General features: G+C 44.1%; 2 protein-coding genes across 2 annotated transcripts in view; both read right to left on the bottom strand.

The window, feature by feature from the left end:
* The window catches only part of LOC115405050 (receptor-type tyrosine-protein phosphatase N2), a 43,456-nt gene that overhangs the window by 13,571 nt on the left and 7,069 nt on the right, over window positions 1-22,816 (bottom strand). The window contains 4 exon segments of the mRNA XM_075410465.1: window positions 1,168-1,312; window positions 2,356-2,476; window positions 10,826-10,939; window positions 21,426-21,476. Of these exon segments, the coding sequence (XP_075266580.1) occupies window positions 1,168-1,312; window positions 2,356-2,476; window positions 10,826-10,939; window positions 21,426-21,476 (431 nt within the window).
* LOC115405047 (tripartite motif-containing protein 16-like) lies at window positions 7,940-10,129 on the bottom strand. The gene has a single exon (XM_030114472.1). It carries the CDS (start codon window positions 10,113-10,115, stop codon window positions 8,460-8,462), a length of 1,656 nt encoding a protein of 551 aa, XP_029970332.1. The 5' UTR covers window positions 10,116-10,129; the 3' UTR covers window positions 7,940-8,459.

Here is a 22,816-nt window from a genome sequence, read left to right on the forward strand (position 1 = left end):
GAGCTTGCATGTTAATCCTGTGCATGTTTGAGGCGTCCTCAGGTGGAAAAAGCTGCATTTTGAGTTGACTGGTGAATCCAAACAACTAACCTTTGCTTACAAAGCAAGATAATGAAAAAAATAATCCTAAAATAAAACTCCACGCAAACTCAAACACTAAAATGGGAGAAAAATGTAGATCAAGAGTATTATAGAAGAATAAAAACTGTGAAGAAAAATGCTGAAATAATTAAGAACCACTTCCATAAAACATACAATAATGTTCTATAAAACTGTTACAATAAATAGGCAAAGTACATAAAGCAACAAAAGAATGAATAATCAAATGTTAATTAAAGCTTTATGAAAGTAAGGTCTTAAGCTTCACTTCCATCAGAGGGCTGAGCTCGAGCCGAGCGAAGTGCGGCAGAAGGATTCGTGGAGATGCGTTGCATTAAAAAACCATGACGACATGAGTTGAGCGCCACATATTGAGTGCAAAGTTCAAATATGTGAGTGGAGAGAACAGGAAAATTAAGCAGACAAAATTCAAATCTGCACACGACCAAAACAAAACGGGGTGTCTGAGGACTTGTAAACAGAGGAAAGTGAATAAAATCTCTAAAGAAGTTGAAAGAAGACTTTTGAAATACCAGGCAAAAAAAAAAAAAAAAAAATCTGGCTCAGATGTCAAGCCTTCATTGTGCTTTGAAACTTACAAATTTCAAAATGCACAGTTGCCATGGGGCTATTATAGCAAGTGTGTTTTGACTTGCATCAGTGCACTGAAATTCATTTGTGTGTCGTATTTTTTTTTAATTCCATTTCACTGTGCGCTCACAAATGTGCTTTTATGCCTCAAAAAACACTTTTGCACGCACAAATCCTATTTGTATGCTGCAAACAATCCTAATGCATGCAACATATTTGCTGTGTGCACACTTTCAATGACCTGTAAACAAGGTATTTTCCACATCAGACAGCAGACATAGAGCACACAGTCGATGCCTGAGGGCAAAAAAAACCCACGTATTTTCTCAGCTGATTGAGAGGTCCGTATGAACTGAGGTGGAGAGGGAGATGTTTACAGGCCCTTTTAGAAACGCACATGCTTCAATACATACAAAACCTATTAAACATGCACAAACTGCATTACAATAGAGCGACAGAGAAGCAGAGATCTCTGACCTTGCCAGGCGCGCTCAGACTGGAGGCGGAAGGCGTCTTGGGAAGGAGGCCGAGGCGTTGGAGGTACGTCTGCAGGTTCCTGTTCAGCTCCTCCTCCACCGGCTTCACCCGCTGGTCTGCCGGGTCCATGGCCTCGGCTGCCGGCCTGCAGGACGGGGAACAGAAGGAGAAATTACACTCAAGTATCTGTAGCTGAATGATCCTCACTTAAAGTCTGATTCACACATGCGAGTTTTTCATGATTTTCTTCATTTTAGTGACTGTTCAGCCAGTTTCAGCTGGACTGAGGAGTTACTCACTACACCACCTAGAGATAAGAACTGGAATTACATGAACTGACTGATCCTGCATCAGCTAGTTGACTTGCATATGTGTGTTTCTTGGAAACTTTATTCACAGTTTCTTCTGTTAATGGATTAAACTGTATCTGATGGAAAAAAACTTGAGATGAAATATAGAGATAAAAGGTTTCTGCCCAATGAAGTACAACATGGCAGCTTCAATCTGGAAAGGAATCTGTCTATTATACAAAAGCATTCAAGTATTCAAGTGTTTAATGAATTGCTCCACTTTTTACAATCTGTCATCACTGAGCCTAATTTACAATATTTATGACCTAAATGAATTTATTATTCTAATTGTTCCTAAATTGATGAAAACTGTTTGAGTTTTTGTCGACTTAAAACTATCACATAAAGAAATTACTAAATATTAGTGAAATTATTAGCATTTTTGTCCAAAGACTAAAACTAAACTGGCTGCCAAAAACAATACTGGTCTGGGGTGAACTCAAACACTAAAAGTACTGGAAGGCTAAAAAAAAAAAAATGATGTACTCAGACTAGAACTTTCTGGCATTTATACATCATATGAACAAAAATGATAACACTTACAGCTAAGAGATTTTATCACATCTCTGTAAAGATGTCATGATTTCGGTTTTCTCACAACTGCTGATAATCTTGATAAATTGAGTTCAACTGTTGTTAAAGATCGGTTAACGCAACATTCTCTTTTCAATCTCACTGCTTACTTAACTCTGTTCAAGAGGGTGGTTAACCACTAACGTTATAAACAGGCAATATTGTGGATTTTTTAAGTCAAGCCTGAGAGCAAAGATCACATATTCAGTTGTGGATGAAATGCCTTGACCATTAATCCGGAGCAGAGAGTGAATAAAGCCGGGACCTGCTGTCGGCGCTGTAGAAAGCCCCATTCTGCTGCTGCTGCTGCCTGTATGGGATCCTCCTCAGTTTGGATAACTCCTTGGCCAGAACCTGCTGGGTGGTGTCGTCCTCCCAGGTCAGGCCTGCAAGACAATCACGCAGCAAACCTTCAGCACAGCATCAAACCTCTCCACGTTCACGCCGGCGGAAAAGAACAGACTCCCAACGCAGAAGAAACACTTGAGAGACGGCGAGCGTCGCGCATGAGAAAACCCGGCTGATAGCGGCGGGAAGGGTTGAGAACGAAGGGCGAGAAACTGCGGAGCGTGCAGTGTTTTCCCCAAACGAATTAGGTCACTCATTAGCGGAGGAGACGAGGCAAACAGCGGCGCGTCCTTGGAGACTTTCGGCGAGCAGGTGACTGGCTCGGTGATTAAACAGAAACCAGCACGGTTCAGTCACACCAACCTCCAGAACCGTTCCTCTCATTCCACGGGGCGCTCACTCCAGCGGAGGTCGCATTGAATGACTGACTTTTTCCCCAAGTGTGAGAGGTCAGGGGTCAAAGCCGGCATGTCGATACACTTGTAATGTCTCCCGCAATTTTAAAAATGTGTGCTGGATTAAGATTAACGACTCCTTGTTTAGACTTATTTAAGTCAAACAGTTGATTAAACACAGTTTTTAACTAAACATTTGAAACCTTCGTAGCGTTTTGGTTGTCCATTTACATGACAGCAGTGTTTGCTGAACATATACAAGAGTTGAACTGGAATAAAATAGATGAAAAATGGTTTGATCCCCCTGTGTGTCAACGTGTCCTTGAGCAAGACTAGTCTTCAGTGAGGTAGACTGATTAGGTATTTTTGTCTCTCATTCTCTTCAGAGGGTTCTTACATGAATCTGGTTCTCACAATCCAGTGGATTTGCTGGACTTGGCGCGTGTTGAGTATCGGCACCAGCAACCAAAACTCAACCCCCTCCCAAGAAAAAAAAAAAAATCTCTTTGCGTTTCAGCAAGTGTACAAAAGGACAAGTTTGATGAGCTGCTCGGGCGCTCACGTTCTGTTTCTTATGCTTAACATGCATCCAAACACAGCTTTTTGGCAAGTGAACAGAGCAGCAGGCGCCAGCACCAGATGGGGTGGCGGAACGAAATGTTACCGGAAATATGGCCGCACTGCGCAGAGCGCCGCACGAGCCGAGGCGTTTGGCAGATGAGCGATGACGTCGCCGAAAGATCGGGGCGATACAGGCTGCGGCTCCAGATGTGGTGTGGGTCCTCCACCGAGGACTGCGAACGAGAGCGAGAACATCAGCTGGCTGGCGCCAAGCAAATGAAAGGCTGAGTCAAACTGGAAGGAAAATGTAGAAAGCTCGGCAATGAAGGGACGGAGGAGCTGACAGATCGTACGAAGGTAAAGTCTGCTGTGAATGAGGAGCATCAGTGGCTAGTGGTGAAACAAAGCAACTTATTCTGGTTTTACTGTCCCATTATTGCGAGTTTTAGTGTGGAGAACGTCTGATTTCAATTGCGAACTGCAAAAATGTTAAACATTAAACTTAGATTTTCTAATTGAGATTTTCTGGGCTTAAATTTTCTTTTTAGATTCATTTTTAGCGTATTCAACAGAGATATTAGTCACCTAAAGCATCCCAAGTGTGCTATGTGCTACAAAATTAAATGTTTCATACTTCTCTGCGCTTTTCTATAGAAAACCAGCTTGTTTGCTGAACTAAAGCGCAGCACAAGATGCAAACCACTCAGTCAACCAACACATTTTTTTTCCAACTACTGAATCTGCACTTCTGCCTTGGTCAGCAGTGAATCTAATTAATGAGCTCTTCTCATTACGGAGCATTTCAGTGCCCGGACACTTTTTCTTTTTCACCCTCGCAAAATGAATTACAAGCCCAACTGCCACAAATCAGGCACAAGCCTCTCTTTAACAGCTGCGCAGCATGTCGGGCCAGCTTCGCCATCAAAGAACCATAAACCGAGCCTTTAATGGAAGCCGTAGTGGCTGAGAAAACGGGCGTTAGCGGCGGGCGAACAGACGGCATCTGACACGACAGGTTAATAAACGCCGGAGCCCCTGCCAGGATATTCAGAGCCTCTCTGCTTCTCACAGGCCGAGCCCGGCACAGGACCGGCCGATGGGAGCGAGCACACGGGCAGATGCCTTCACATCTCACATGGAGAGCCGAGAGTCGGCGGTGACAGGGCCGCCACGAATTACAACGGGAGATGAAAACCCAGGGATTGTGGGAGACGGAGGAGGGCGGGAGCACGCTGGGCGCGCAACAGATTGTGAATCCCCTCGAGGAACATGTGTAATTTGTGATAGTGGCTCACAGAATGAGTTGATTCAAGGTCCTTTTTTTATGCCGGACCTCCTGTACTTCTAAGAAACAAACTGCATGTCAGAGGTCGGAGCTGTGGGGTCAGCTCAACTGCCACTTAATATTCTTGTTTTCAGAAGGATTTATCTGCGTTCTGTCTAAAAACAAAACAAAAACAAAAACAAAAAAAAAGGGCCAATCCCCAACTTTGACATTCAGTGGAGTCACACTAATTACAAACAAAGGATGAAACATTGAGCCGCCCTTTGGTTTGGTGCTCGTTTCATCAAAACTATCAAACACCACAGGTGATGACAGTAATCCCATTATGTACTTAGATTAGTTCTGGACAAAGTACTGATACGTGTGCAAAACAGGTAACAGCAGAAGTGCTGAAAAGTACTGAAAACAACGATCAATAGATTTATTGTATAGATTTTTAATGAAAGATGAAGTTGAAATGAGGCTTTGTGTTTCAATACAATGTGTTATACCGTCGCGCCATCCGCTCTTCTGCTTTTATCACAATCACACCCTGGGCATGAATAAAAACCACATTTTTTCTGGTTTTAAAAAGCTGAGGAATTCATTTATTTATATAGCATGGAAATACAATGTCAGTCATCTCACGCCGGCACTCGGAAGAAAGGATGGGGGGGAAAAAAGCTATTACTTGAACTATTGGTAGGACGATCATCGTTTCCCTTTTGGAGGCGAACCCAGCAGAAGTTTTATCACTTTAAAACCTACACAGCGGCTATTTTTTTCAGTGTCTACCAGGATGGCATTTCACTGAAAAGTCTGCTGGTGGATTAAAGGTATGTTGTGGATCGTGAAGCGGCACAGCGTCCACTCAATCACTGTTTACTCTCAGACTGGTATTTACCATCAAACTGTTTTGATGAGGCTCAAAGAGAAATGTCCATTTTTGCCAGTGATGTTCCACGAAGAGGCTCTCACAGTTGTGAGGCTGCTCCTCAGAAGGTTTGAGGTGTATTTCTACAAGAAGAAGAAGAAAAAAAAAGATGATCCAGAAAGATGCTGATTGAATTTGAGCGATCAATATTGCAGAACCTTATAATTCAGCCTTAAATTGCAGGAAACACTACGACAATTCTAGAGAAAGGTTTTTAGGCAATGTGAGCTTTGACTGGAACCAGTGGAGGTGGATGAAGATGAGTTGAAAGAGTTTGGGGAAGATAAAAATCCTTGAAGCTGAATCTCGTTTCTACAGGAGCCCGTCCAGTTCTGAACTGGGAACGTCAGACAGGTCTACAGAGTGTTGTAGTGCTTGAGAGCAGTCCAGGTCTCAAGAACATATTTTCAAGGTCTTGCTTTCTACTCTGTCTCTGCCCCTTAAAGACTTGGTCTTGTCCTGGTCTTGAGAGCTTGAGATTGCAATGATTCAGTCTCGTGTTAGATGGTCTTGACTAGAGCTGTGCTATAGGCAGTAATCCAGCCGGGAGGTGATGAAGGTCTGAAACGTCGGTTTTCTTCTCTTGGGTTTGCGTCTTTTGTTTGAAGCAACATGTGAAAACCTGAAAACCTCGACGTTGCCAACATGGAACCGACATCAAGGACACTGCACAGGCACCGTAAACAAATGCCTGATCATATTAAATCAGCAGTCTGCTGCTGTTGGAGTCCCTCTAGGATGGCGCAGGGATGGTCGAACTGAAGCGGTGACCCTGGTCAGGTTGCTTTTCAAAAGCTTTACATCCCCACAGGCTTTAGTTTGCCGTGCAAAGGTCAGGAGTCTTTTAAAGACTTTTCACTTATAGCACAACACATCTCAGTCACATGCACCGACTCACATATACAACCACACTCGCACACCGCTGGTGGGGGGGCTGCCATGTAAGGTGCTGTGCACAGTGTCTTGCCCAAGGGCATCTCCACAAGCGGCGAGGAAGGAGATGAGGGATCGAACCGCTTTAACCGACTGAGCCACAACCACACCGCAGGAGGGCCTAACCCCCCCGGAGTTAAACATGACCCTGCAGATGAATGCAGGGGTGAATGACGAGCTCTCCACACCAAGTGGGTAATTTACAGCTTACTGCCCATCTAATAGTCCTGCCTGCAGTGTTAATAAAGCTCGTAAAGGATCATTTTAGAAAGCTTCACCGTTAAGCAGCAGCATTTTGAAAACGATGTGTCTACATGGAAACGGACGAAATGCTGAGAACGATTATAGCATGCCAGGCCACGAGTTGGTGCTATTGGTTGCTTTTTTTTTTTAGTGAAACTATATACACAAGTATGCAGAGAGCAATACACTACCAACATTAACGTTTGCTTCCCACATCAACACAGAGACAGAGACGCCTAAGATGGCCTGTTGGGATTCGAACCAGCAAACCTCAAGACGCAGGTACACTTCTCTTACCATTACCTCACTTCAGCATGATGAGGAACTATACGGAACCTGAGGACGCCTCACTGAAGCCCCACAGTGTTACCGACGTTCTCTTGTAAAGCCCTGAAAAGCCCCCGGGTTTGTTCCACCGGACGTGACTTCTTCAGTGTGGACTTCTTGCTGCAAACTGAACAAACTGTTATCTTTTCAGCAGACTGGCAGGGCCTGAAATGCAGATGCCTCAGCGTCTTTAGAGTTTTGTCCTCCCTAATGGCTTCGGCAGACAGCCGGGGCAAAAACACCTCATTTGCATAATTCATTTCACTTCAGAGCAGCTGACAAATGCCTCCAAACTCGTCGCCTCTCTGTGAAATCGGAATATTTCTCCAGCTCGCCTGCTGAGTGCCGATTCGGTGAATTAAACCAAAGGAGCCAGTGTTTTTTGTTTTGTTTTTGTTTTTTTCCCCCCATCTGCTGTGAAGGGATGGGAGGAAGTGCAGTGAATCAGGTGGAATAAAGACAAGGTACTAGGGGGGAAAAAACAGCTAACAAAGCAAGGAGTGTACTTTATTTGACACAGTTCTGTCTTTTCTCCAGAGTGGCTGCAGGCATGAAAGGCTCAACTCAAGTTGGCATGATGAAAGTGAATGCAATGGTCACAGCTTCCCACTGGGATTTTACTCAAGTCTGTGGCTCCCTCTGGTGGTGGCATGGGCTCACAGCAGCTCTTTATAAAAAAGGAAAGAGACAGCGCTTTCTCAATCATAGCTGTATTTTTTTCTCTCTCATAGTTTCTTAGTTACAATGTTAATTAAAATCATTATATTATTGGAAGGCTTCACATTCTTGGCTGTTGGTTGGTGAAATTAAATAAATATGCAGACAACTTCAAATGTCATCCTCAATTAATTGCAATAAATTACTTGCAAAACATTCAATGGGTTTTTAACAAAAAAGAAAATTCCCATTTTTTTGGCAGTATCATCTTAAAATCACACCGACTTTATGGTGCACTGAGAAGGTTCAGCATCAGGCTGTACAGGATCAATTCAATTCATTTATTTATGTACGTAGTACCAAACACAGTCATTACTAGCACCTTTACAGAGAAAAGCCAACGGCTCCACATGAGCAAGCAAAGGCGACTCTGGAAAGGAAAAACTCCCTTTTAAACGGAAGAACCCTTTGCCGAGGCAGGCTCAGAGGTGGCGGTTGGGGTGAGGGGAAAGAATCAGAGAAAAGGAATCACATGAGATAAAAGTAACTTTACGAGACAAATCAGTTCTTCGCTGAATACAAAAATAAAAGTTGTGTGTTTCTCTTTGTAGGTTTTTGATGAGTCCATTTATAAAACCCAGCAGCTCAGTTTCCGTGTCGAGGTGCTGGGTTTTACGGGGAGATCTTGTTGTGCTGCCATGGCATGCTCACTCCGGCCCGACCAGCTCGCATATCTCTGCGTTGTCTCCCCCGGAGAAATGAAGTCCGATTCCAACGTGCAGCGGCTGAGTGAAGGTGGTCTGCGCCCTGTGGATGAGCCTCATGGTGTCGCTCACGTCATAGAAGGCCACGACTCCCGCCCTGTGATCCAGGAACACGCCGACTTTGAAGGACGACTTGCCCGGAATTGGAACGCTGACGTCGTTGTGCCGGAATTCGTACTTCCCCAGCCAATATAAAGCCCAGGACTTGTCGTTGTGTCCGAACACACACTCGTTGTAGGCGCCTCGTCTCTTGATGTCTTTGTATGAAACAGCGATTGATACTATTGCGTCCCACTGCACCTCAAAATAGCAGCGCCCGGTCAGAGCTCTCCAACTCAGGACCTGAAAAGTGTGAATAAACCTTGAAGAGGAATTAAAAAATAGCTCTTGAAAAGCCTCGTTGGTGGTGAGTTTACGCCCCCCGTCAGAGATGAGCAGTCCTGGACGAGCCGTGTTTGGATTCATTCGGACGTCGCATGCGTACTGTAAGAACTCCTCTCTGGTCCTCATTTGCTGGGACAGGAGAGCGTCCACCTCAGTCACTGTCCGTGTGATCTTTGAGCACTTCTCAGTCAGAACATCCTTGAGCTTATCTCGGATCTCCGACACAGCTGTGGTCACGTCCTCGAAGTATTGCAGAGGGCGAGTTTTTATGCTCGGTAATTCCACACACTCGGTGACGCTCGAGAGCGAATGGTAGCTCCGCACAAACTGGATATCGCCGTCCGTTTGCGAGATCTGCTCGAGTCCGGCGTCCTTCCTCTTCAGCTCGGCGATCTCCCGCTCCAGCTTCTCCTGGAGCTCCTGGACTCGACTCAGTTCCGTCTGCTGCTGGGATCTGACCTGCCGCTTCACATCCGAGCTCCTCTGGTGGATGAAATCGATCAGCTGCTTGAAGATCTTCTCCGTGTCCTCTGTCGTTTTTTTGGCAGAGTGATTGATGGCCTCCATCTCCTGCTGGAGAACCTTCAGAACGTTCTTACTCTCGTGAATTCGCTGCTGGATTTTCTGCCGACTAACGCCGACCTCCTTCTGCATGTCCGTCCTCTCTGTTGCCACCGACACTGTGTCGTGGCCTTTGTGCTCGTCCACGGAGCAGAGGTAGCAGATACACTGCCCGTCCGTGCGGCAGAACATCTTCATGGGCTCATCGTGATGAGAGCACACGCTCTCCTGGAGCTTCTCGGACGGATCCACCAGCTTGTGTTTCTGTAACTGAGCCACTTGGTAGTGAGGCCGAACGTGCAGGTCACAGAAAGAGACCAAGCACGTCAGGCAGGACTTCAATGCTTTCATTTTCCTCCCGGAGCAGAAGTCGCAGGCCACATCCTGAGATCCGGCATAGCAGGGGTCCTCCTGGAGGCCAGTCTTCTTCAGCTCTTCCACCAAAGCTGCAAGAATGGTGTTTTTTACCAGGACCGGCCTGGGAGTGAAGGTCTGCCTGCACTGAGGGCAGCTGAAGCTTTTCTTCCCATCCTCCACCCAGGCGTCTTGAATGCATTTCATGCAGTAGCTGTGCCCACAGAGGATCGTCACCGGATCCTTCAGGAGATCCAGACAGATCGAACAAGATAAGATGTCCTGGTCCAGCTGCGCCATGCTGTCTTTAAATGGCTCCCTTTCTTTTCTCTGGGAGGAACAGGCGGATCATGTGACGAGTGTAAAAAAAAAAAAAACAGCAAGCTGCGTCACTACAGGAAAAGATCTCTTAAAGGGGCCACGACAGAAAACTGTAAACCAGAAGTTCATGTCTGAAACCATGACTGAAATAAAGAAAGAAATTCGAAGTTGAGGTCAAATTATCTCTAAAAACAGTTCATTAAGTAAAAGAAAGATAAAAAAGGTCTTACTGAGATATTGTACAATATACCACAAAAGATGAGCTTATTGTACATGTAGGTTATATTCATCACCAGCGTGTTGTTGTCGGTCAGCTTGACACAATTATGACAAGTTATTATATTTGCTCTAATCATGGTGTTTTCATACATCTTGTCATTACCAGCGTAGTTAAATGAGCTATTATTTTTTGCAGTTGTGATTGTTATAAAGCAGTATATATTCTGTGCGCTGCTCCGAAGTGGCAAAAGAAATCACATTTTTGTGAGAAATCGATAAGTAAAGGCAGTAACTTTTCTTTTCATTAACACACATTTAATGCATCTGTTCATATAAATGGACCGATGTGCACATTTGCAAACACAGTATAATAACTAAACTAGTTCAACTGTGTGTGTGTGTGTGTGTGTGTGTGTGTGTGTGTGTGTGTGTGTGTGTGTGTGTGTGTGTGTGTGTGTGTGTATGTGTACCTCTGTTGGACAGCTTCTCCAGCAGCTTCCTGAAGCGTTGCACCACAGACGGAGACACGTCGTAGGTGTAAACCTCCTTCACCGGAACGGAGTGACACCTCCCAAACATCCCATCTGTGTGCAGATAAAACACACACTTTTAGCCAAGCGCCACTCACACAACCTCTAATTAAAGGTTACTCAGGGAGGTCTAAAGAAAACGTGTACAGCAAAGGAACGAAGAAGGCGAACGGGATCAGTGAGCCAAAGTAGTGTCTTAAGCACAAGTGAAAACAGCCTGTGTGGACGTGGCGCTTTGTGACCTTTCGGAGAATAAAATACAATCAAAGTGTGTCATCATCATCCGGTTAGTTTATGCCAGGTAATAGGTGCATCTTCTATAACCACACAATTTCTGTCAAACAGTCGTGGGTAGGATGTGTGTGTGTGTGTGTACACACACAGATAAAACCCAACAACTTTCGAAGCCTTGACAAGTTCTGCTCACTCACATCTGAATCAACTCCCCTCTTTGGACTCTAAAACATAGGTGGCATCGTTTCACTCAGTCATACTTCCTCCTAAAAAGCCGCGCAGTGGGTAGTGTGAATGCGAGCTGTGGGAGAAGCTGGCGGGAGGCCGTCTCAGAAATGGAGCCGTGGGTTGAGAAAGCGTCAAAGGACAGATTTAAAGTGGAATACTTTGGCAGCGGCGCTCTGAAGCGCTTGGTGACATTTATCCGAGAAACTCTCACACACGCTGATGAAAGTGAACGCCGCCGCTCAGAGACATAATGTAGCGCGAAGAAATCTATTGAAGTGTGCATAAAAGTCATCTTTATGTCAGGCTCTAAAGGCAAAAGTTGGAAAATGTCAGGTTCACTGAAGGTTACTTAACCCTTTATTGGGAAACATTTGGGGATTTCTTCCTGCCGCTGTAAAGCTAATACTGATAAACTGATAAAAATGGTGTCAGATATTGAAATGGGCACAGTTTGAGCTAGAATTGGTCAGGATTGTGAAAAAAGGAATACACTTTAACTTCACACATCCCACAGTAACATAAACATCTTAATTTGCTTTGTTCCTCTCACATCGTGTTTTATGTAATGCACTGAGCGCATAAATCAAGTGGAAGCAGCTGTTTTAACCATTTCAATGCCAGGCCTCATTTCCTGTTTACACGACAACATTTCGATTGAAAATCATTTTCATAAAAGATTCACGTCCACATGGCAACATTTTGAAACGATGTCCACATACACGAAAATGGCACAGAAGCCGAAAACATCATGTCGGGCCACTAGAGGGTGCTGCTGTTTGCTTTTGTAGTCAAACCACAACCGGACACATGCTCTGAACATCAGCTATGGCAAGCAAGCACTTTTGGATGAATGCTCTTCAAAAGTTGTGTTGTCACGCTCACGCAACCACTGTAAAACCCGCTCCATATTTAGGAAAACGTGCATCCTCCTGCCTTGTCCACAACCTTTCCCTCTGAAGGGAGCACCCTGCTAAAAATAGAGTTTGCATCACATCTGTCCGCATCCTCAGACGGCCGCTCGATACCCGGCATTGTTTTAGTGGTAGTGGCAGCGTGCATTGATCCCCAGTCGCAGTCTGGGGAAAATGAAAACTCTGAGCACTTTTGATCGATGTGTGAGGCTGAGAAGTCGGCGTGAGACTCAAAACACGCTGTGTCACATACAAGAAAACACTGCTGCATTTGGTTTGTTATCCGTCTGTGTGCCCGAGTCATAAATATCCGCTCAGCACACGAGGCAAAGCGGAGATACTGACAGCACACTGTGATAATCCAGCTCCCTCTTCACGCCTCGGGGTTACTGAGTAGCTTTTCCATGTGCACTACAAGAGAAAATTTGGGCATAAAAAATGCTTTTATCTACAAGACTGTAATAAGATTCGGCTGGATGCTTTTCGAAGAAGTGAGTGGCATTCCAAACAGATTCAGATCTGTGAAACATCAAAGCAAATGATCAAGGTCAAAGTGATGATTTACAGTGAGGAGTGTACCAGGAGAAGACGTCTGCATACATGTAGACACTCAAAAAGACAGGATAAATACAAAGGACCACAAAAACGCTTACTTTTTACTTTTTACTATTTACTACGACAGTATTGTGCGTGTGCACGATCAGTCTGTATTCGACCTGATCGGTCCAACGTGAACCCTGCTTTTCAAACCAAGTTTAAACCAGGAACAATATGGCTGTCAGGCAACAGCTCAAACCACGACACTTCTTTTGAATCAGCCAGTTGACTAAACCATTCTGTTTTGCAGTCCAAGTATTTGAGGACCGTTTCTGTATCAACCCACTTTCCTGACTCAATAAACGAAAATGTCTGTCATTCCAGACCGAGTGTGAAGCTTGAGTCTCTCCCAACAGGGCAGTAAAATGTATTTTATCAGTGAGGAGTGCTCAAACAGGGAAAAAAGATGGGAAAAAACAAGTATTTCAATTGTGAAAACTCTTTTCTTCAACCTTAACAGCATGCTATCTGAAACGAAACATGTTTCCATGCAGCATGCTGGATCTGCGAAAGCAGTGATAATTTCAAAGAAGTTCTGCTCTGAGGGGCGTGTGGGGACACGAAATGCAAAGCAGAATGACTGAAATTAGTCTTAATTTGTCTTTCTCAATTAACTCTCCTGATTTATTATAATTGTATAATCTCGTTAGCTATGGAAAACTGACATGTATGTGTGTGTTTATCGTTTGGCGGGGTTTGCTTTCGAGTGCATTGCGTAACGACACTCCTACGCGGTATTTCGGGCTTTTCGTCTATAAATACTCTCTGCGTCAGAGTGCTCGTCTCAATCACACTGCGGGCTCCATTTAACAGGCAGCTCGGGACGACCAGCGGCTGGTCTGCGCTGATGTGATTACTCCCATGATGCATATTGTGTCGAGCAGGGGATCGGGGAGAGAGACAAAGTGTGGATACACAAAAATGGGAACATTTGCAAGGGAGAGGACAGACAAATGGTGTTGGCAGCCTTGTCGTGATATGATAAAGGATTTATGTGGATGTCTGCTTTCTGAACTGGAACTATAGCGTCTCTGTTTACTCCAATTAACCAAACTGTTTCACACAGAAAGATTAGATTTATTTGACTCTCATCACAAGTTTCTAGACGCCAATGATAGTACACCATCTTCTACACTTGTCCCCAAAATGACCAGCAACTATTAATCCATTTCAGAGCTACAGTATTAAGGCCTACATTAATATTCTTCGGCCCAGATTTCACAAGACCTACATGAGGCTGCTCGTCTACGAGACGACTTGTGGTTTTACCGTCAAAGCATAAAGTTGAGTTTCTACCAGCTCAAACACAATTTGTGGATTATTTTTTGCTGCAGCTCTTTAAGCGGCCACTAGATGCTGCTCAGAAAACTCAGAATGAGTCCAAAGCAAATGGTTTTGATTTCCCCCAAAGCCACAGTCAGTACAGTTCCCAGTTCATTATAAGGAGCTGCTTGAGGCAGTGTGTTTATCCGATTGACTGGGGGGCGTTTAATTCATCCACATCCACTTTGTGTCCGTCCACATCAGCTTCCACTTAGGAGATTTCTATCTGTACACCTGCACTGACTCACAATAAAAAAAAAAAAAAAGGACATAAGAAATTTGACTTAATGTGTCGGTAATCACAGAAAGAACAACTAAATATTTGAGCAAGTTTTGGGGTTGTTAGGGTTTGCATTACAACTCTTCTCACTTTAAGTTTCTCTAAAGACAAAGGTTTTGTAACTGGACAAATGTCGACTTACAACTTGATTCTAAAGACACAATCTCAGAATTTGGTCTGAGTTTAGTTTCTCCTCCAAGTTCTTTCAAGTTAATTGTCCTTTTCAAATTTGTTTAAACTCTAAAAAGTATAATGCAGACAATAACTGATAAAAAAAAAAAAAAAAAACAAGCTGTTAATCAGTTTGCCAAGAGCTTCTCACCACTTCTTCTTTCTCAGATGTTCCACAACGCCATTCCTCATCATTTTCCGGAACGAACATCTTGAATTATTCGTTGTAATTATACTCATGCATATCTAAGTCTGGGCAATTTATCCCAGTTCACTTCCAGAGGGCCGTGATTCAGAGCCAGACCTGTCCTCTTGTGATTTATAGAGCAGATTAGAGCATAAGGAGGCTTCACAGGGTCATTCTCAGAAGTTCAATCAGCTGTATTAAGATGGAATAGATGGACCAGCAGTGCTGGCCAACATCTGGCCAGCACTGCTGGTCCATCTATTCCATCTTAATATGGCCTAAAAATAGTCTTCAAATGGACGATGATGAGAAAATCAATGCTTTCACTGCTTGGCATTGAGTTTTCAAAGGGAGGATTTTTCTGATCTACACGACGTATGATGAAATGGTAGAAGATAACACAGGTTGTGTGTGTTCCCATCAGTGTGTGCTTCCAGTACCAAGTATAACATTATCAATCTTTCTTTTGGCAGCACGATGAGCAAAAAAGCCCAGAGATCTCCGGCACATGCAACTTCTCCCAGCAGAACCTCAAGCCACTGCCACTCCCAGACCAAACCACAGGCACAATCTTTCCAGCAAGTCCTGGGCCGACCTCAGGTCCTCCTCCCAGTCAGATGTGCCTGAAAAACCTCTGAACGGATGCAACTGGGGGGCATCCTAATTAGATGAACTACCTCAACTGGCTCCTCTCAGTGTAAAGGAGAAGGGACTTGATGGTTGAACTCTATCAGACAGAGTGATGCCCGCCATTCTTTGGAGGAAACCCATTTCAGCCGCTTGCGTCCAAGACGTCACTCGTTTGGTCGTGACCTAAAGTTCATGGGTGGGAACACAGACGCAGAGCGACCTTTAAACAGACAGCTCAGATCCCTCTTCACCACGACAGTGCAGTACGGCCGCCGCTTCACCTCAGGAGCTTCTTCCAATCTTCAGTCGATCTCACAACGGCTGCTAATAAATGCATCAGCACAAACAACGCTCACAATGTTTTCCTCTGTGTAACCTTAAAGCCACAGGAAGGGCAACCTTTTGTCTACCTGGACAAAAAAGGTGAAACTTGTGATTATCTCCACAACCGGCGACCAGACCTTGAGTAACTCCACCACAGCACATTCCTTCCAAAGCATAGCTCTGCAGGTTACGAGATCACACAAGCTCTGACGGAAACCTCAAAAAGCTGAAATAATATGAATTATAGTATTTTTTTTTTTATTTTATGGGAATTGACATTTATCCTTAAAATCAAATGCAACACACTTCAACTTCATTATATCGAATCTTACTGTGCTCAATTCTAGGGAAAACAGTGACCAGATAAAGAGGAGAAATTTGGGTAAATAACTAAATAACAGTGCCTGAGGGTTAAGTGGAAATCCTCTTGGAGAAGGAGTTGTGTTGCTCTTCAGGACACACTGATTGAAAGCAGCAAGCTCAAGTCCTGCCTAATGAACTGGATTAAGACAACACATAATGGATCCACAGCCTCCGGGGACCGGCACAAGTCCACCCTTCATGGACTCTCCTCCACAGGATCAATGTTATCTGGCATCGCCTGGCAAAGACTGATCCGCTGTGACTGCTGGTGACATCCATGAAGGAGATCCTTCAGTTTTACAAAACTTGTGTTCTTGTGAAACACACCAACTCTCAGAATTCTTTATTAACTTTCATCTAAATTATCCAAAAGACTTTGAAGCAATCTGCTCAAATCAATGTCACAATGTCTGCTCACTTCGGCCACTGATCAACTGATCACTGACAGCTTCGTGTGAGAAGAGCAAGATTATGTTTTGAAACATGTCAGGAATTAGGAGCGATCTCAAATTACTCGGATGTGTAAAACTGACATAGAACAAGTGCCAGCTTTCAGATATGGGTGGCAGACATAGAAATCTTTCAGTGATTTCAGTGATTCAGAATTGAGAATCAAAGTGGGAGGGAAGATCGTGCAAGGTAGTTTTCTGATCTCTAGAGGTGGATAACAGATGATGCCTTTTGTTTTTTCCTGTAATGAATCACGACTGTTCGGTCTGATCACAGTCTCTTTAATAAGATGGTTCCAGAAATGTTTCTCTCGCTTGTTCAATGTGGCTTCAAAGCAGCCCCATTATAGAGCGGTGTGGGTGTATTTTCAGGATTTTTCCCTTAAAGAGCTGTCAAGCTCCACACTTTTTTTTTTTCTTTTTTTTTTATCAATAATAGTACTCGCCAATTAGTTGAATCAGACAGGCGTGCGGTGGATATAGCTGCGTTGGTGGGTGATGCACGAAATCTTTAAACAAACACGCTTCGGCTTCCAACTCCGGTCAAGTGTCCGGCTTTCTGACCGCAGCTCCCATCAGCGAAACCAGAATAACTGCAGTGCTCTTCACCAGCTTTTCCTCTAATACAGACACATTTCAAACCCCCACCCCACCCCTCCCCCCGCCCATGCTCAGAGTCATACGTTGGCAGTGATGCTCAGCACGGCGACAAATTTAGAAAATTTAGACTTCATGGCTGTGCTTTCTGCCCAGATTGCCCTTAGCATGGGGCGCTGTGATATGTCGACTGGCACTGTGCACGTTGAGGAGACGGCATGCAACAGGGCGCAGGTGTGTAATGGGCCGGCAGGGCCCTCGTCCTCCTGTTGCCATGGTGATATCCATCGAGTGCACTTTGTCCCTCGCAGCTAATCAAGAAGAAACAGGGCAGAGGGGGCGAAAGAGAGAGAATCCCTTTTTAGTCACGCTGGCTTTTGTGTCTGGGACTGGCATCATCCGTCTCACACAGTCGAGCCCAAAGAGAAACTGTTGTGCATGAAACAAGAAAAAAGAGGAATGTCCTCAAAAGTGCACAACACTCAAATTTATTCTTTGCAATTTAAAAGCAAATTCAATAATCTGAAACACTTTACATCCTTATTGATCACAACTGATCAGTTAACCAAGACCCCATCTATGCAACGCGTTGCGTTTTCCTCTGTTTAAATAGGGACACAGTCGGAGCGTTTTCGAAAAGTTCCACTTCGGGAGCATTTTTCAAAAAGTTGTATTATCAGCTGCTCCAACTGCCACTGTCATGTAAACAGACATCCAAAGAAAGAATTGTTTCTATTTTTACTTGAAAGGTTTGATCCAAGTTCAATGGCTGGATAGCAATTTAAAAAAAAAAAAAAACAGTTAGCCTGTGTTGTGCACCTAGCATGCTAGCTGTGCCTGAATACTGGCAGTGATCAAATTACTTTGGTCCTGATATTATTGAGGGGTCATCATCACACAATCAGTAATTATAAAATCCCAACCATCCTCGCAAACCTGACAAACTCCATCTGTAAAATAAGACTGATCACACATTGTGAATAAAAAAAATAACACACTGCTACTGCTGCTCGAGGTCCTTGTGTGAAAAGTCCATCACAATCAATCACATCATCACCATGTGGGAAGTCAATACCCCAACACACTCCTTCTTCACTTACATTCTCATACATGAAAAATCCTCCAAAGCAGAAAAAAAACTTACATGAACAAACAGCAGCAGTCCCCAGAAACAATCTCACCTCTGGTTATTTGATGGAATGTAAAACTGAGAGGACTGTAATGTTTAATACTCTGCACACCATGAAAACATCTGTACTTATCCACGGCGGCGCTCGGCACGCCGCTCACAATCCGCTCTCCTCCTGCTAAGTTAACGAATGCCAATTAAAGCGTGACTGGGGGCCATATTCTCTGCCGGTAATCAGTGTTTTCACGCTGAGCAAGCTTCTTCTCGATGAGCGCCATTACAGCTCTGACAGTAAAGCCAGGGGAGCTAATCAACACCTGGGGGGGGGGGGCTCCTCCATCACGCCAGCCTGAGATGGAAGATGGAAGACATGTCCCTGAACTTTCAGCTGCATGTTCACAAGCACATTTTTCACGCCGAACATCAGCGCTTCTATCGACCGGCGGCCTGCGTCGCCTCCCTCTCCAGTTTGGTGCAGCAGCAGCAGCAGGTGGCTGTTGTCAGCAAACAAACCCTGATTACCCTCCTGGGTGTCAACAGATAACAGCAAGTCGTGCATCTTTCAACTTCAGAGCCTGATGAGGTTTTTTTTTTCTCTTGTGATCCTTGACTTCCTGATTATTTTTAATATGTCTAAATATTTGCGATTGGCTTGAATCCCGAATAAATTCAGATTGTAGAATTGAATGGAGAGCATGGAGAGAGCTTCCAGTCATGCAACGACAACCGTGCTGTAGGATGAGGCTGGAAAAAAACATAGCCTTAGGAGAAGTTAATTTTAACATTTCACAGTATTTTGCACCAGAATGTATCATCAAAACTGGCTTAATGTTGAAGTTGTAGTCATTTTTTAACATAAATGCTTAGTTTTGCAAAAATCTAGGCATTTTCATCACCTATGCTCTGCACCAAAACAAAGAAAAACTTTTCAATTTAAACTTGAATATTATTATATTAAGGCATTATTTTACCGGTCCGGCCCACTCAAGATGAAATTGCGTTGTACGTGTTTGACATTCCTGATTTAGAGCGTGTAGATCAGGGTTTAAATTCCATACGTTGCAGGGAGTTTATGTTCCTTCCCTGCTGCGAATCTCTCATTTGAATAAAGTCTGCAAATCATAAGGTGGAAGGAAAAACCTGCAGGGAGATGAATGCAAGACTGGAATGTTCTCATTTGGAGACAACAATGCTCACCACTTCACCACCGCGCTGCAATGCACCTTTCTACATGATATCTCCACGGAGTAGTGCTCCATCTCAGTTTCTCTAAAGCCTTAAAATGGCTTTCAGCGGTGAGCTAAAACCTGAGTGTATTGAGACGTTATTACAATTGACAGATTCTCCCTTTGTTACTGAAACATGTAAAAAAACAAAAAAAGAAAAAGAATATCCTCAGCTAGACAATGGAGAGCTTACTCACTGTATCTGCCTGCCAGGAGCGTTCGGCCAGCTCGGGACTGGAGTGGCTGTCCGGCCCGATAGAGCCGGAGCTGCCAATCAGCTCCACAGCAGAGCGGAGCGGCATTGTCTGCGAGGGGCAGCTTGACAGCGGCTATTGAAGCCGGTCAGACACACGGTGGATGTGAACAATGGCTGGAGGTAGCAGCCACCCAAGCTTTCTTTTTTTTCTCCCCCCCCCTCCCCGTGAGATCCAGCTGTCGGCGCCGCCACACCTTCACTTTCGAAAACCCAGTCATCTTCATGTGTTCGTACAAACTCAGGGAGGAGAAGTAATGCAAGAAAACAAAAAAAAAAAAAAAAGCCTCCAAGGTGTTGTTAGAGGAGAACCAGAGAGAAGCTGGACGTCCTCCAGCCGGGGAAGCCACTGAACAGGCGTCGGAGAGGTTCGTGATGAACTCCGATGGAGCTGAAGCAGAGCGGCGTTCTGCGCTCACGAGCCAAAACAGTGAGGCGCAAAAAAACACTTTCCACACGGCCGTGTGCGGGGCGAACCAGGTGAAATCCCTGTGACCACAGCCGGCCAAGCATGGCAAGAGAAGATTTACTTTTTCAACTTTCCTCTCACGCTGGCAGTCTTCATGTCTCACATATTCTTGTTTTCCTGTTTTGTTTTGCTTTTTTTACCTTCACAGAGGACTCGCTGACAGCTCCATTTAAAACACACCACGAGTGCTTCTGTTAAGTTTCACAGTCCTAATTTGCCCATTAGGCTTAAATAACATCCGAATTTGAATTCGTCTTTGCACACAGTTTGTCTTAATATGAGGAGTGGATGTTAAACAAAACGACTGCAATGAATAGTTACTCTACACATATTCTAGCTGATGGATAATTGCAACAATGGTGGAGGAATTATTTCCACATCATTGCTCAGTTTTGTGTAAATTTTGGTGTCCTACCTTTGTTGTAAAGTAGGTCATATTAGTTGCAGGATGACACAACAAGGTCACCTGAAGCCGTCACAACACAGACTGGGAGCTGATCTAAAAATAAAAGTCTACCGCGGAAGGTTTTCTCTGAACAATCGGGTCGGAACCCTCCTCCACCTGATCCACCTCCTCACAGATGAGATTAGAGCTCAGCTCCTCTCCGGGCCTCACATCCTGCAGGGATGCTGATAAAGCCCGCCTCCTCAACCAGCGAACACCCCGACAGGCTCCAGTTAGAGAAAACTAAAGCGGAGCTGAAGATAAACGAGCGTGCGACCCTGATATGAACGGAAGATGTGTTTACAGCCATCTGTACTATATGTTGCATCATTTTCTGGGACCAGCGCTCCTGCTTCTCTTCTTGATTCTGGGTTGATTCTCAGCAGGGGTGCTCCGTGCTCCGGTTTACACAGCGGCAGAGACAGTGCGGGTTTATCTTTATGCGATGGGATTTTCGTGCAGAATATGAATATAATGAGCTTACAAATTCACTGCAGTAATAGCAGAAAATTATTATTAATTGCACACTTTAGGTAGACTCAGATATTGGATTTTACACTCAAATGATACACATTGGAACTTTTATATGGATCATAGAGCAACAGATGTAATGTAAACATACCACATGGGACAATCAGTACGGGATCAGTGAAATGTCATTTCTGTCACATCTCTAAGCAAACGTGCAGCTTTAATGTTTAAAAGAGGCAGACAGGAAGCTTACCGTTGACGCAGATCTCGTACGGAGAACACAGCTCGCTTTCAAACAGGCAACCTGTGAACACAAACACGCTGATCAGCAAGAGAGGTGACCAATTCAGGCAACTGGCTTCACAGTCAAATCTAACTTCATTATGATCAGTTTTTCAAATTCTCTGAATTGTAAAGCTGCTGCTTATTAAGTTTATTTTCTCTAATAGATCAATAAAACATTGTGGAGAATAAATAATACCCTCATCAAGTACAAATAAGCACTCTCATAAAACTGTTATAAGTATTCAATTCTATATATTTTTTAGCTTTTTGAGGTTAAACCTTGCAATTATAGTCAGTCCTGATCAAATATTGACAAAACTTAATCCTTTAAATACTGGGTTGATTACATGCTGCTCAGATATCAGCAACGTATTGTTCTGATTTGGACAATTTTAATTTAAATGTTGACTGAGCGCTCAACTTCATTTAAAAAAAAAAATTATACACAGCTCCAAAATATTATACAGAGATCCTGTGATTCTGCATCAGTTATTGAAAAATAACATTTCATGCAAATTATGTGGAAAAAGTGCAAAAGGTAGAAAAACCTTTAATTAAGTAACCTAACCTGTCACAGCTGCAGGACTAACATTCACATCACCACTTAAACCAAGATGCCTCGATATAAAAATGTACTCATGCTAATTAAAATTAATGGAATTTTGCCTGCCAACAGGTGGGAGGAAATGTACAAACACGATGAAAAACTGCCAGGATGAGCCAGTTTTCTGTAGAGGTGCGGGCTGAAACTGGAGAACTAATGGGATGCTGTCACCATAGCAACCCCGTCTCCTCTCCGAGTGCCTCTCTGCCTCGCAGGGATCAAAGAATGGCAGCGATTACCTCGCCTCATCTCGCCTCGGCCGTACTGCGCCGGCCCCGTCCACCTGAAGCTGACCAACACACTAAATAAAAGAAATGAAAACGCTTTTGGGCACCGAGCAGCTCCTCGAAAACAGTTTTGGAGTGATTTAGACTGCAGGCTGCCGGCCAGTCGTCCTCCAGCTGATGTCCTGATATGAGGAGAAAACCCCCACAGCAGCTCCCATTCATCCCACAGCAAATAAGAAAAGAAAGATAAAACTCTCCCCAAATGTAGCTTTTGTCCCGTTATAATGAGGTTTGATTTCCAAAACCATCAGCTATAAATCAAATAAGCTAAATTAAGATTTCCTATTTTCGAAACACTTTCTGACCTCCAGGTCTCATCACTCTGAAAAACAACCCCACACTTTGTCCTGCAGAGGCTTTAATGTGACACTCGGCTGCACTTGGAGACAGACGGCAATAGAAGTAAGCCAAACATAAGGCTCATGGGCTAAAACTGTACCTCGAGAGGCTCCAATCCGACCAACCAAG

Source organism: Salarias fasciatus, chromosome 18 (assembly GCF_902148845.1).
Source record: "Salarias fasciatus chromosome 18, fSalaFa1.1, whole genome shotgun sequence".
NCBI classification, from domain to species: domain Eukaryota; kingdom Metazoa; phylum Chordata; class Actinopteri; order Blenniiformes; family Blenniidae; genus Salarias; species Salarias fasciatus.